This window comes from Oryzias latipes, chromosome 19, assembly GCF_002234675.1.
Source record: "Oryzias latipes chromosome 19, ASM223467v1".
Classification (NCBI taxonomy): Eukaryota; Metazoa; Chordata; class Actinopteri; order Beloniformes; family Adrianichthyidae; genus Oryzias; species Oryzias latipes.
The window spans coordinates 4,797,832-4,813,502 of record NC_019877.2 but is presented as its reverse complement, the minus strand read 5'-3'; the positions used below and the strand labels follow the sequence as shown (position 1 = coordinate 4,813,502).

Here is a 15,671-nt window from a genome sequence, read left to right as displayed (position 1 = left end):
TGAAATAATGGAACTAAATAACACTGTTTTAATAAAAAGGGAAAAAAGGATGTATGCACATGATAAATTATTTAATTGCCCAATTTCATAAATTATGGGATTTACTATCAATGTTAAAAATCCTGAACTAATTGACAATTTGATCCATTGTTTATTTAATTTTAAAATTTCTATTAAGAACCAATATTATTTGGTAATTCAAATGATTTTGTGGTCGAAATTGAACAATTGTAAAACTTTCTTAATAAAATCATGGTTTCATACATTAAAAACTAAAAGCTGTTTGCCTGGAAAAATTGCAAGAAGTAACAGAATTTACTTTTTACAAGTGATAAAATGCATTATTGGATTTGATGAATCTGTATTTTTTTTCAAAAAAGATATCAATATCAATTACTTGTATTTTTTTTAAACCAGTACTACTAATTTTTAATTAGGATACAATTATGTTCCAGTTTTTTTTTAACTATGTTAAGTTTGTAACTAGGTTAAGTGTTTTATAACAGCATTTAGGATTATTATTAATGCAAAAATAGTAGACCTTCACAATATACTGCAAATTTATCGTTATTGCAATTTCAAGTTGTGCAATATGCATATCGCAAAAGACAGCAAAATTGCAATAAATGGTTACCTTAAATGTGGCCAAACAATCTTATGGCAGCTTGAAGTATTTAACGGATCAAAAGAATCCCTTTCTGCATTTGACCAATCAGATGGACCCCTTCACGTTGTTGAATAATCGGATAGCGCTCTATTATGTTGTATCTTCGCTTCCTACGTCAATTTGTGGTATAAGTTTTCGCTTCCTAGGTCATTTGTGGTATAAGTTTTAAGCTGTTGCAATGGAATGGGAATAATATTTTTGGTTGTTTTGCTATTTCTTTATACACCGCAAATTATATCGTTATCGCAATATTAATCACTAATATCGCGACTTTTCCTCATATCGAGCAGCCATAAAAAATATTGAGTTTAAATAAAGTTGCATTATGCAAGTTCAGGTTTCAGGGATGACCATGGATTTTTCCAGTCTGAATACATCCTATATTTCACTGATCAATTTTGAATGTCTGCATCAACGTCAGGTACAACACTTTTTACTTGTTACTTTGGTGAAGGTATGCAGCAAGGCGGTTACTGAAGAGACTACAGCTAAGAAGGTTCGCTGATAAGTGTTTATGACATATAGATTGTTGGGGAAACAGTGTGTATCAAGCACAAGTTTATCTGACCACACTTCAACGAGTTGCTGTGTCTCATCGTCATGGTTGATGCCTTCCTACTCTCTTTACATCCCATAATGGTCCAGTTGTTCCGGTCTGAGCACGTAGCCTTTTCAGACTGAGGAAAGTCGGAGCAAACCAGAGTTTAGTCCGATTGTAAACAAACCAAGACCCCTTCAAAAGATGGGTCTGAGAGCGGTTCCTGGTTCCAGTTGGGTGTCTCTTAAGACTGAAACTTTATCGGGGGAAACAAACTATGGGTCCAGTCTGAATACACCCAAAGAAAGTAATTGCGACTTAACAAAGTCCAGAGTGAAGTTCTGGAAGGACTGTTCAGCCTGTTTTCCTGCTAACTCTGATTATTTATGTGCATGTGGGGCATTTTATGGTGGTTGTGTGCTTTGATTGCCTTTTATTTAGCCAACTGTCCAAAGGCTCTTCACATAAAGATGGGGAGAGTCAAGAGCCAGCTGGCTGTCACAGTCATTACTCATAAAACACATTAGGAATGCCACACGCAGCAGCTGCGGCATGCATGGGACATCTCATCAATATCTATTAGAAACACAATGAAAGCACAGCTCAAAAGAGATGTTTTTGGGTTCACCTTGCGCTCACTAAAGACCACAGAGTGGGGAACTCTTAGAAAAATAATTATCACCAAAAAAGAAATTTTTGCTGCACGAGAACCAAATGGGTTTTACCAATGACTGTTAAGTCTTTGGTGGAGTATATCAGCAGAGGTCGTAAGTCCATTGACCGCTGAGGGCTGGAGCTCAAGCTGCTTCCATCCCAAAATCGTTCCACATGATTATTCTCAATTTCACAGCTGATGGTTTTTACTGAGACAGACGGCAGCAGCCACATGCCGGAGCTCAAAGAAAAGACACAGGAGAGAAATCTGGGGGAGGAGATACGATAACGGGTCCCTCACTTTCATCACCAATGTTTTGACTTAAGTAACCCGTCATTGTGACCTGCATGCAAAGAACTGCAAGGCGTCTATGATAGCCCATAAGGCGCGCATAATTGATGTGAAAAGGGGTTGGAGCAGAAACAAAAGCAGACCTGCAGAGGATCAGGGTTGTCCGTCGGTTTTGGACGACATTTTGTTTCTGATTGACGATACGTTCAACCAATTGTACTTCTGGGCCGAAAACGAGATAACAAAATGGCAAAAAGATAGTTCACTATGGTAAAAATCTGTCTATGTTTCCTGATGAAACTAAATGGAATTGATTTCAAACTGAAACATTAGCGAGTTCATTTATTATGGTTTACCATTTTGCTGCAAAATATCCTCAATTAATGCTACAGCAGCACATCAAGTGCTGATGGCCTCAAATAATCTAAAGACTTTGCTGCACCTAATCTGAAGATAACTGCTACAATCTAGGAATCTTCTAATTGTTATGATGCACAATAGTTATTTAATTAAGTCACAATTCTGAATAAAAAAAAATTCACTGATTGTTCTAGTAAAACAGTTTTAAAAAAGGTCAGAAAAGTAGATTTAAACTGCTCATTTTAGACACTTCAGGGGAACAAAGATTTCAAGGGGACATCTATTTTAGGAACTATGTGTCTATCAGCAAAAACAAAGTCTATATAAACAGAAAAAAATTACAACACGGCAACTTGCAGTAAATTGGCTGTTTGGTAAAGTTGTCAGGAATCATCATCCCTCAGTAGTCCCTGAACTCATTTGTCAGTTTGCCAATCACGTCAGCTCTTTATAATGACAACCCCCTTATTATTATAGTCTTAACTCAAATTTGAAAAGTTTCAAAGAGGTATCTAGCTTTGACATTTTAGGTTAAAAAAAACACATTAGTTATGATACATAATTGTGATACTTCTTGGAATAAATCCATCATAGTGTAATGGAGCTTCGTCTTGATTCTTAGACATTTTTACATAGTTTTGACCTCGTATTTGCCTTGTTTTAGGGTTTATATATATATATATATATATATATATATATACACACAGCACAGACCAAAAGTTAGGACACACCTTCTCGTTACAGAAGTGTTATCTTTATTCCCATGACTATGAAAATTGTAGATTCACACTGAAGGCATCAAAACTATGAATTTACACATGTGGAATTATATACATAACAAAAAAGTGTGAAACAACTGAAAATATGTCATATTCTAGGTTCTTCATAGTAGCCACCTTTTGCTTTGATTACTGCTTTGCACACTCTTGGCATTTTCTTGATGATTTTCAAGAGGTAGTCACCAGAAATGGTCTTCCAACAGTGTTGAAGGAGTTCCCAGAATGCTTAGCACTTGTTGGCCCTTTTGCCTTCACTCTGTGGTCCAGCTCAACCCAAACCATCTGGATTGGGTTCAGGTCCGGTGACTGTGGAGGCCAGGTAATCTGCCGCAGCACCCCATCAGTCTCCTTCTTGGTCAAATAGGGCCTACACAGCCTGGAGGTGAGTTTGGGGTCATTGTCCTATTGAAAATTAAATGATGGTCCAACTAAACGCAAACTGGATGGAATAGCATGCCGCTACTAGATGCTGTGGTAGCCATGCTGGTTCAGTATGCCTTCAATTTGGAATAAATCCCCAACAGTGTCACCAGCAAAGCACCCCCACACCATCACACCTCCTCTTCCATGCTTCACGGTGGGAACCAGGCATGTAGAGTCCATCCATTCACCTTTTCTGCGTCGCACAAAGACACGTGGTTGGAAGCAAAAATCTCTGGATCTGGACTTATCAGACTAAAGCACAGATTTCCACGGATCTGATGTCCATTTGTTGTGTTCTTTAGCCCAAATAAGTCTCTCCTGCGTGTTGCCTTTCTTTAGAAGTAGTTTCCTAGCAGATATTCTACCATGAAGGCCTGATTCACACAGTCTCCTTTTAACAGTTGTTGTAGAGATGTGTCTGCTGCTAGAACTCTGTGTGCCATTGACCTGCTCTCTAATCTGAGCTGCTGTTAACCTGCCATTTCCCAGGTTGGTGACTTGGATGAACGTATCCTTTGCAGCAGAAGTGACTCTTGGTTTTCCTTCCTGGGGCGGTCCGCATGTGAGCCAGTTTCTTTTTAGCGCTTGATGGCTTTTGTGATTGCACTTGGAGACACTTTCAAAGTTTCCCCAATTTTTCGGACTGAGTGACCTTGATTTCTTAAAGTAATGATGGCCACTCGTTTTTCTGTACTTAACTGCTTTTTTTCTTGCCATAAAACAAATTCTAATAGTCTATTCAGTAGGACTATCAGCTGTTTATCCACCTGACTTCTGCACAACACAACTGATGGCCCCAACCCCATTTATAAGGCAAGAAATCGCACTTGTTAAACCAGACAGGGCACACCTACGTGAAAAACATTTCAGGTGACTACCTCTTGAAGCTCATCAAGAAAATGCCAAGAGTCTGCAAAGCAATAATCAAATCAAAAGGTGGCTACCACGAAGAACCTACAATATGACATATTTTCAGTTGTTTCACACTTTTTTGTTATGTATAGTTATTTATATAATTCCGGTGTGTTAATTCATAGTTTTGATGCCTTCAGTGTTTGTACCCAAAGCTTAATATTTCTCATATTTGAGGGTTTATTCCAGTATAAAGTATCCATATTTTCCTAATGAAGGCCACAAAGCGCACTGCAGTCAGCAGAGTTCTGGTCAAGGTGTGGTTCACCCTAAACAGGTAACTCCCTGCATGTATACCATAATATTGTTTAGATTTTTTTTTTCCCTTCACTGGAAAATCTGACCCAAGAAGACCCAAATGAATTATACATGACAAAAAAATAAAAAATAAATATAAAAAAAAACTGCAGCCGCATGAGAAATGCTGGTGAAAATTACAGCATCCCCTTTGGGGAGCGAGCAGCAGGAGGAGATCCAGGATTTGATGCATCAAGGACCTTTTGTTTGCAGCTAAAATAAGTGTTTCAGAGCAGTTGGAAAGGAAATGTCGTCGGCAGCACTTGGCAGGCAGGCGACTGTAATTTTGAGCCATTTAGGTTTGAAACCACTGCTGAGGGAGGACGGGGGGGAGAAAGGTCATTAAAGAGGATGTCGAACATGATGATGATGCAGCCACGGCGAGGTGTTCAAGAGTGTCTGCTGCTGGAATCGAGCAGCACGATGACATTGTGAGACATAAACAATTTTGGGGAAGTATAATCACTAAAATGTTTAAAAGCAAAGACGACCGTTCCACGCGATGGGTATGCACATGTAAAGGTTGAGGTGAGTATTTTTGCTATTTCCATATGCAACTCAAATTTGTGAAAATTACAGTTTCTCTTCTCCATCTGAGAAGGAGACGCAACTCCAGCACGTATATAGATAGAGAAAATGATCATAACATTACATTTCTGTGGGTACATTTGCATGAAAAGATCATTTCACCAGACTTTTCTGCTCTCAAGCCTCACACATCCAGAATGGGAACTGCCCAATCCCTTTGATTTTGAATAATCAACCTTTATTTCTCTTAAATCTTTATACAAAATAAATAATAATGCACTATTTACTAGGCGTAACTTTATTTCCAGGTAAATTGTTGGGATTATTTTTGTTCCAAAATACAGCTAAAGCTGTTATTGATGTATGAAAGATCTCCATTGTAGTGTATTAAAATAACTGCAATGCTTCGTCATATTAATATAAAAAATAAAAACAATATCAAAACATTTTTTAGCTAAATTACTTAATGAAACTTAATAAACCAATAAAACAAAGCGGTTAACAGCCTTTTTAAGGACATATACAAAGACAAACACACACCTACATGTATACACACACACATGCACACACAAAGGGCGTGAAAACATAAATGTTCCTCTGAGACGCGAAAATCTTTGTAAATAAGACCCCTTTAGAAAACAACAGTTAAACCTCGTTTTTACTTTCTTGAGCACAAATATTTATCTGTATGAATTTACATTACATATTTTAAAAAATTAATATCAATAAAAAATACATTTAAAAAAGAGGGTGAAACCCCATTGGGGTAACAAAAACGTGTTTACTGATTTTTATTTAAAAGTTGCGTTGGCTTTTTAAAACACAGGAAGTATAGCTGTTTTTGGTTTTATTAATTTTTTTGGTAAGAAATATTTAAAAAGCAGCTTTAAAAAATAAGCTATAATAATTAAAATAAAACAAAGACACATTAAGAAGAAATATTCTTTTTTTTGTTGTTGTTGCTTTTTTTTTTAAAGATGAGAATGTGGTCAAATGATTGTGCTGAAAGCAGAAAAAAGGCTTTCTTACCTGAGTCCGGTGGCTGCGGAGCTCCTCTGTTGTTCATTTCCAGCTGCCACAGATTAGCGCGCGAGCTCAACCCACCAGCGAGTCAAGAAAGATAAACCTCGCGGGTAACGCGCGCGCGCTGTGCCAACGCCGCCTGTGTAGCAGAGATACCAAATCACAGCGCGCGGGGATGAAGGAAGGGGAGGAGAGGGGAGGGGAGGGGGTGAAGAAAGGACAAAAAGAATGAGTCAGGAGGAGAAAAAAACTACAGAAAGTGTTTGCAATTAAAAACACTTTAAGCTGTTTTAAAACTACGGAAGATGATTAGGGCCACGGAGAAAGAAAAAAAGGGCATAGAAAATTCTGACTTTCATGTCAGAATTCTGACTTTGATCTGAATTAGAGTCAGAATTTTCTTTGCCCTTTTTTTTCTTTGTCCATTGCCCTAATCCTCTTCTGTATGAAACACATCAACAAAATACTTAAAAAAAAAAAAAGATTAGTTTAACAAAAGACCACAACAGCTCATATCATAAAACCAGGAGTATTTTATAACATTTATGAAAAATGAACACAAAATAGACGTATGTGATTCTTTTTGACACTTATGCTTAAAAAAACAGTTTAATTCAAAATTCTGTTTACAAATTTCAATCTTGATTTTCAAAATTGCTACTTTTATACGACTACTCTTCCTATATCATTCTTTGTTGTGAAAGCCGACTGTATTCAGTGGAACAGGAGCTTTTTAGTTCCAGCAGTGATGCATCCACGCAGTCAAAACTGCTCCTCAGTGGCAACGACTCCAGACTGAGCACCTCAATGCTCTGGGTGTTGTGGGTAACTTGCCTTTGTGACATTGTTAGGGCATTGGGGATGATTCGTCCAGACTGGACTGAAGACTGGGGCGGTGGTCCCTCTTTTAAGGAAAGCAGACCAGAGAGTGTGCTCCAGCTATTGTATTATCTGCACTACAGGCCGTACCGGGTTATAATACGCACCGTCAATGAATGGTTTATTTTCAAAATTGTGTACTATTTAAGGCGCAGAAAATTTGAAGGAGCTTTAAGTGAGACAAAAGAGTCATAGATAAGTTTGTTAGTTCATTCAGACTGTGATAACTATGTTCACAGCAATCCCACGTTAGCAGATTTACAATACATATAACTTCCAACTTTGCAAAAAATAAACAGACTAATACCTACAAAACAAACGTTACACTAACTTAGTCCGACACAGGTATACAATACCTATAACTCCAGACCTTGTTTTCAACATGTAAAAAAACAGACTGATACCACTGAAACGTTACTGTAACTACGCTGACTCCCAACTTTGTTAGCTAGGTCAAATGAGGAGAATGAATTTCCCACACCTAGTGTGTGACAGATAACGGGACTTTATTCTTTATCAAATCCATAAATGTTTTGTTAATTTGGATAAAACATTCAGACTTTTCCCTCACCGTGTTTTGTGGAAGATGCTTTGGGAATATGAGGTCCTTTGCCCCCTACTAAGGCTCATCCATTCTGAGTACAGAGTGCAGAAATTTGGATTTGGAACTGGTTTATTTCAAGCAATCAAAGCAGTAATAATACAAAAAAAACAGTACAAACAACAGAAATTTATTTCTTAACAAGGATATACCAAACAAAGGATAAATAGATCATTAGACCTGAATAAGGGGGTTTGCCCTCTCCGGGTAACCGCGTAACCAATTTAACTTACTTGTGATGAAGAGGGAGCTGAGCCAAAAGACAAAGCTTTTCACTCACTGGTCAATCTTTGTTTCTACCCTCAACTATGATCATAAGCTTTGGGTCATACAGAAAGGATAAGATAACAGATACATGTGAGTGACGAGTTCCCTCTGCAGAGTGGCTGGGTGCTCTGTTGGAGCTTCAAGGGAAGCCAGTTGAGGTGGCTTGGGAATCTCTTGGTTGGTCCCTGGATGCCTCCCTGGTGGAGATATTCCAGGAAAGTCCCACCAAAGAAGGCCCTGAAGAAAACTAAGGATGAAGCCTGGCCTTGGTTCACCAAGGAGAGCCTTTGAGTACCTCCTGACACGAGTGGATCTTTTCTGTGGTTTGGAAGGTCTGTGCATATCTGCTCCTCCTTCAATTTAGCTCCAAATAAGCGTAAGAAAATGGATGGATTGTTTTACTCTAAAACCGCCAGCAGCTGTACATCCTTAAGAAATGTTAGGGTTCTAAAAAAAGTTCCCCCAAGAACCCAGATGTTGATGTCATTTTACATTGATAAATACTCTGAAGGTATACAGGATAAGTCCTTCCCGCTCAACGCTGTCAGATCCTTTTGTTTGAGTTGAATCCTATCAGCAGCCATCATTTCCCAGCTCCTGTCAACCCCCCCTCATTAACATTGTTGGATTATGTTCAAATGCTGATGCCTGCAGAGGAATATGGGTGTACAGTGACACAGAAGCATGCCCGGGTGTGCTGTGTCCGGACCGCCGGTGTGTGTTCGGTTTAGCTGTCAGCCCCAGTGATGGATGCTCGGTGGAAACATACTTGGACTTTGAGCTATGTCCTTCACATCGAAGTCTTTTAGCACCTTGCTTGACCTCACCATAAGGCCCCCGCCCTAAAAATAAAGGAGCACATGTGCAGATGTATGTGTGAAAGTAAGAAAAGGACACGTGTGACATGTCAGGTCTACTGTTGTCTTTGTATGTCAGTTGGAAAAAAAGGAAACACAGTAAAGCCAGGAGAAAATATGGACACCCCCCCCCCCATTGAAGGTGAACCAACCCCCTGTTGTTAAGGTTAGTTCAAAATGCGCATGGTGCATTCAGGTGCCTCATTTGTATGAAGCTTGAGTGCATTCATCACACTGCCAGCATCAGACTTTATAACAGCCCTGACTCCATCATCATTTTAAGTGCTTTCATTAAAGGACATTTATATTCTGCTGCACTTAGGATCAGAAAAAGAGGCCATGTGTTTTAGTTTAACTTTGTCACCATGGGAAGGTTTTTTTTTTAAATGACGGCTTTCTCTAAACCAATCAGAAGACAGAAGATAGCTGTGTGTTTTAGACAAAGGAAAGCACTGCAAAAAGGATGGATGGGTGTTCAAAAAAATAAATAAAACTACACGCCATAACTTAGGGATATTGTCATTTACATGAATCTTATTCATTTTTTTAATAAGAGTTTGAATTAAATGCGTCAAAGTTCCCTTTGATATAACTTATAATGAATGAGAAGAAACACTACTTTCATTAGTATATATTAATTATCCCTTAAGTTTAGAGAATAACGAAGATAGCTCCAGAAAACAAAAAAATAACATGTCAATAGCTGGTATTTTCTTAATTAGCCGTAGTGACAGAGTAACAGTGATGTCTCATCCTGATTTTTTTCTTTTAAAGTGCTTTGGTTTTGGCCCCAATAACCCACTGATACCAATATATGGAAAGCACAAAACGAGGTGTGTCCATCATCCCAAGACAATTGCCCTCCGCATCCCCAAAATCTGTAACTGAAACAAACGCAGTTTATGTGACCTCACTGAGTTTTTTACATCATCCCTAACTAATTGTGAGTAGTGTGGTAATCAAAGACCTTTACTTTAAAAGAAATGTGAATACCTAACAGCTAAAAATCCTACTTCAGACATCTTTTGATCTATTGTATAAGTTTTATTCACGATTTTGACGTTTTTGGGCAACATTTTAAAAAAGTTTGTGCTGAGTGGCAGGAGTTCATCAGAAACTCACCACTGAGTTGTGGGCGGGACTCTTGGTGCTGAAGAAAGCCTCCATGAATATCCCATCATTCCTTTGTTAACACACTTTCCCGCTCGCTACTAGCTGCTCACATCCCCCAACATAACGTTAACGGTGCAAAAAAAACAAAAACAAATGGCGAGCAATATTGAAACAATCCAGCTGTACAATTTTGAGGCTGATGTTGTTTTGGACAAAGAAAATGCAGACATGAATGGATCTATTTGTCTGCAAGTGGATGCATCGGAATGGAACAGGGCAGGGAGACTTAGGCCCACCCATTTTAGTTTCTACGTCACAACCGAGAACTTTTTCCAACAACATTTTTTTATGCAACACCAAAAACACGATTTTCATTGGAGTTGGTCTTTAACATACTCCTGGGAAGCAAACTAACAAAAGAGAATCTAAAAAATGACAACAGTCATTCTTTGTGTTCAATTCCCTCTGCTAAGATACGGGGGCCACATAGTTAAATGTTTCACTTTAGATAAGACACAATTATTGTACCACATCACAGAATTGCTATCAGGAGAAATCTCAAACTGCTCCAGAGAATGGAAGTCAGATACCGTGTCTCTGTGTCCTTGGTATTTAATGACATTTCCTTCTTTCCAAGAAGAAGAAGAAGATAGAAGGAATCCATCACAGCCAGTTTTTTATCTGTTTAAACTGGCTCTACTCGTAGAATTTATCTGATGGTTTTGCTAAGTAAAAAAGCTTTTTTTTTTATTAACAAAGAAAATACTGATTTTTTAAATACAAATTGCATCAATTCTGGGTATAGTTTGATTTGCAATTGCATTTATTTTTTGGTCTATCATGCTGCAAATCTCCTGCTCTAAACTCAGTCCATTTCTGACAACATCATGATTCATAATAGCCGAGCGTGAAATGAGTTTCTGTTTTGACAGAAGACATCTTGAGTGACAGTTCAAATCATTTACCAGGAGCAGGACAACTGCTTGCTTTTGGGATATAACTGAAGCTGTACATTTTTGTGCCTCACAAATGAAGTAATGGACTCATTCAAACAGGCTTAGGACGTGACGGGACTTTAACAGAGGAGAAAATGCAAGTTTTTTCCTGAAAGAAAACTTTAAAAGTTTAGAATTCAAATTGAGGTTTAAGGAAACTGGTGGTGTTTCAGGTGAAGAAAAAAAAAAAAAACTAAAATGTGACAGAATATCAGTTGTGTTGAAGTCTGCAGCAGTTTTTTAAAACTTTATAAAATAACGTAACCGATTTTAAAAAAAAGTCCTTGTATTGCTGTGTTTTGGTTTGTGTGGTTTCGTCTTTCAATATAAAGCGTATATTGAAATCTGGCTAAACATCTTTATTTTCTATTCCTCTAAAGCATCTTCTGAAACCCAAAACATGTTCTATAGGTATTCACATTTTTGCTGCTTTTCATGTCTTTATCAAAATTTTTAATGTTTGATCTGCAAAAAATAAAGAAATAAAGAAGTAATATGTAGAATAGAAGATTTGGTTTTAAAGGTTTGGAGTGAATCAGATTACAAAACATCAATTATTAGTTTTTAAACATTTCACTGACTTTGTTTTTGATAAATTGTCACTTGAACGTGATTAAGTATTAAGCTCTTAATGCTTAATACTGTTGTTTGTGTCTTACGTCTTGGTCTACATGCCTATAGACTGTTTACATTTCTGCTCTGATGGATACAATCAGGCTTACTGACGATCAATTGAACAATAGAAAATGCAGCCAAGTGGTACTTTTCAGCAATAGCACCAGGCTGATACATTTCTATGTTTTGCTTAAACATTTTAACCGTTGTTTTTCTGCTGTTAAAGCAAAATACTAAATCTAAATGGTGTATACTTATATAGCGCTTTCTACCTTCTTACAAAGGCCCAAAGTGCTTTACAGTCACAGTCCCATTTACCCAGTCACACGCACATTCACACGCTGATGGCGGCTCTGCTGCTCAACACTGGCGCCAACCTCCCACCAGAGGCAAGGTGGGGTTCAGTGTCTTGCCCAAGGACACTTCGACAAATGGGCGTGCAAGGCGGGAATCAAATTTGCAATCTTACGATCATGGGTTGACCGCCCTACAGCTGCACCACAGCCGCCCCAATCTAAGCTAATAGTTCATCTTATTTTTTTTTACATTGAATGTACAGATTCCTTTAATTAAAAATTTAAATTAAACCACAAAAACACAAACAATCCATTCTTAAAAATGTTTTTTGTAAAAAAAAAATCGTTCTCTATGGTGTTGCCAATTGATTGATGTCTAAGGTGTGATGCTGCCATCTAGTGGAAACGTGTACTTCTACTTATAACCCTTCCGCTCCCTTAGGTTGGCATGTGCTTTGGGGTCTGCATGACCCCCCTCCAAAAAAATATAACTCCCTCCGCTGTTTTACAGGGCATAAGTGACCCCACGAGGCATTTCTCGGTGGCCAGCACGAAACCCATTCCCTCCGCTGTTTTACAGGGCATAAGTGACCCCACGAGGCATTTCTCGGTGGCCAGCACGAAACCCATTCCCTCCGCTGTTTTACAGGGCATAAGTGACCCCACGAGGCAATACTTTATTTTTTTTTTTCTCTCCATCCTCTCCGCTGTTTTACAAGGCATAAGTGACCCCACGAGACAATACTTTATTTTTAATTTTTTCTCTCCATCCTCTCTTCATTTTCCTTACACCCCAAGACCACCAGAGGGTGGAGAGGGAAGGAGGGGGGGTATCAATTTTTTTTAAAAATTTATTTTCATACCCCTCGCGCTGTGCTTTCGCTTGCATTCGACCCCGTATTATTAAAAAAAAAACATTCACTCCGCTGTTTTACGGAGCTCAAATGACCCCAATAGACAACACTTTTTTTTTTCTCCAAAAAAAAGCGTTCACTCTGCTGTTTTACGGAGTGCAAATGACCCCACGAGACAATGCTTTTTTTTTTCATCCATTCTTCATTTTCCTTACAGCGCACGACCACCAGGGGGAGGGGAAGGGGGGGGCATCAATTCATTTATTTATTTACATACCCCTCGCGCTGTGCTTTCGCGTGCATTCGACCCCTGTTTTATTTAAAAAAAAGCGTTCACTCCGCTGTTTTATGGAGCTCAAATGACCCCAAGAGACAATACTTTATTTTTTTTTTCTCCAAACAAAAGCGTTCACTCCGCTGTTTTACGGAGCTAAAATGACCCCAAGAGACAATACTTTATTTTATTTTTTTCTCCAAAAACAAAAGCGTGCACTCCGCTGCTTTACGGAGCTAAAATGACCCCAAGAGACAATGCATTATTTTATTTTTTTCTCCAAAAACAAAAGCGTTCACTCCGCTGTTTTACGGAGCTCAAATGACCCCAAGAGACAATACTTTATTATTTTTTTTCTCCAAAAACAAAAGCGTTCACTCCGCTGTTTTACGGAGTGCAAATGACCCCACGAGACTATGTTTTTTTATTTTCCTATCTTCATTTTCCTTACACCGCACGACCACCAGGGGGAAGGGGGGGGTATATTTTTTTTTTTTTTTTTGTCATACCCCTCGCGCTGTAGTTTGGGGTGCATTTGACCCCCGTATTTTTTTCATCTCTTCATTGTCCTTACACCCCACGACCACCAGGGGGTGGAGGGGGAGGAGGGGATGAGGGGGGGCATCAATCTATTTATTTATTTTCATACCCCTCGCGCTGTCGTTTGGGTGCATTTGACCCCGTATTTTTTAAAAAAAAAACATTCACTCCGCTGTTTTACGGAACGTAAAAGACCCCATCCTCTCTTCATTGTACTTACACCCCACGACCACCAGGGGGTGGAGGGGATGAGGGGGGGCATCAATCTATTTATTTATTTTCATACCCCTCGCGCTGTCTTTTGGGTGCATTTGACCCCGTATTTTTTCTTCTTCATTGTCCTTACACCCCACGACCACCAGGGGGTGGAGGGGGGGGAGAAGGGGGGCATCAATTTATTTATTTATTTTCATACCTCTCGCGCTGTACTTTCGGGTGCATTTGACCCCGTACTTTTTTTAAAAAAAAAACTTTCACTCCACTGTTTTACAGAGTATAAATGACCCCACGAGACATTACTTGGTGGCCGGCATTTGGCAATTCCCTCGCGCTGTACTTTAGGGTGCATTTGACCCCTGTGTTTTTTTTTTATCCATCCACTGTTTTACTGTGAGTGACCAACGAGACATTCTTTTCTCTTTCTCTCTCTTCATTTCCTTACCCCTCGCACTTGCTTAGGTTGGCGTGTGCTTTAGAAAAATCCCCTCCCCAGACACAGGGACACAGACACAGAAAGCTGTAGAACGAGCTCAGAGAACACGCGCGAGAGAGATAGAGGGGGGAGGGAGGCATGCGGAGACCTCCGCTCTGTGAGGCCGACCGAGGCACGTTAGAGGAATCCCCTCCGCTGTCAAGCCAAGAGAACAGCCTGCATCGCTGTTTTTTTTTACATGGCAGATGAAGGGAAACATAAATGACTCTCAACAAACAGAAACCTGGATGAGAGAGAAACAGAGAAAAGAAAAAAGAAAAAGACAAAAGAAAACCAAAAACAACAACCAAATCCTCTCTTCGAAGGAGTTCTATTCGCGTAGAGCGAAGAGAAGACAGCCGCTGAAATCTCACATCCAAAGCTCACACCAAATACGTGTGCAGAGCTCAGGTTTTGGGGCCAAGACAAAGGGAGCTACGGACACAGCTCATGAAAAGCTGCTCCAGTGGCCAGAAGGGAGGAGGATGCGTGATGGTGTACTCAGGGGCTGCGGGCTTCTGGGACAGCAACAGACTCCACCTAACAGCCGCGAGGCTGTGTAATTGTTGGCTCATTCGTAAAGCTCTGAGGCTGTGTGGCTCTGTTTGCGAAAGGCTTCAGCCTGCCCCCACACAGGGCTCCTGCGAGACAGAGAACGCACTCTGCACACACTCACGAGCAGGCGAGAGAAACAGCGGGCCAGACGCAGAGGAGGGACCGTGCTGCCTGCAGCTGCGAGCAAAGACCAGAGTTTTTTTTTTTTTTTTTGAGGAAGCAAGGGAACTCGGCCGATCAGCAGCTTTCTTCTGTGTTTCAAAGCAGGGAGGTTCTCAGCTCAGGGAGCGGGCAGGGCCCTGCAAGAAAAGCAGCGTCTCGCAGCTATGCCGAGCAGGATTTTCAATGTCACTAATCACAAAGAGAAAATAAAAAGGATGCTGGTTGGAGCATCGCTGGTTTTACACGCCTGAGTGTCTCCAAGTCACGTCCAAAGCCGCTTGGCTTCGGCTCATTCGCAGAGCTCTGTGAGCCTGCCCCCACAGAGGGCCCCTGAGGAAACAGCGGCAGGGAGGCCAGAGTGGAATTTCCCTCTCTGAAGACGACGTGTTTGCATTTTTACACACACCAAATACGTGTCCACAGCTCAGCTTTTTGTGGGGCCAGATCAGAGATGAGGGCAGTGGGCAGACACAGAAAGCTTTCCGAAGGGGCTCAGAGA

The 15,671-nt window shown here is 39.9% G+C and overlaps 1 protein-coding gene across 1 annotated transcript in view; it reads right to left on the bottom strand.

The window, feature by feature from the left end:
* The window catches only part of LOC101167570 (zinc finger protein 385D), a 52,249-nt gene extending 45,634 nt beyond the window's left edge, over positions 1-6,615 (bottom strand). The window contains exon 1 of the mRNA XM_004078277.4: positions 6,480-6,615. Within this exon, the coding sequence (XP_004078325.2) occupies positions 6,480-6,516 (37 nt within the window). The 5' untranslated portion in view covers positions 6,517-6,615. The remainder of the gene's footprint in view (positions 1-6,479) is intronic.
* Positions 6,616-15,671: the final 9,056 nt, after the last annotated feature.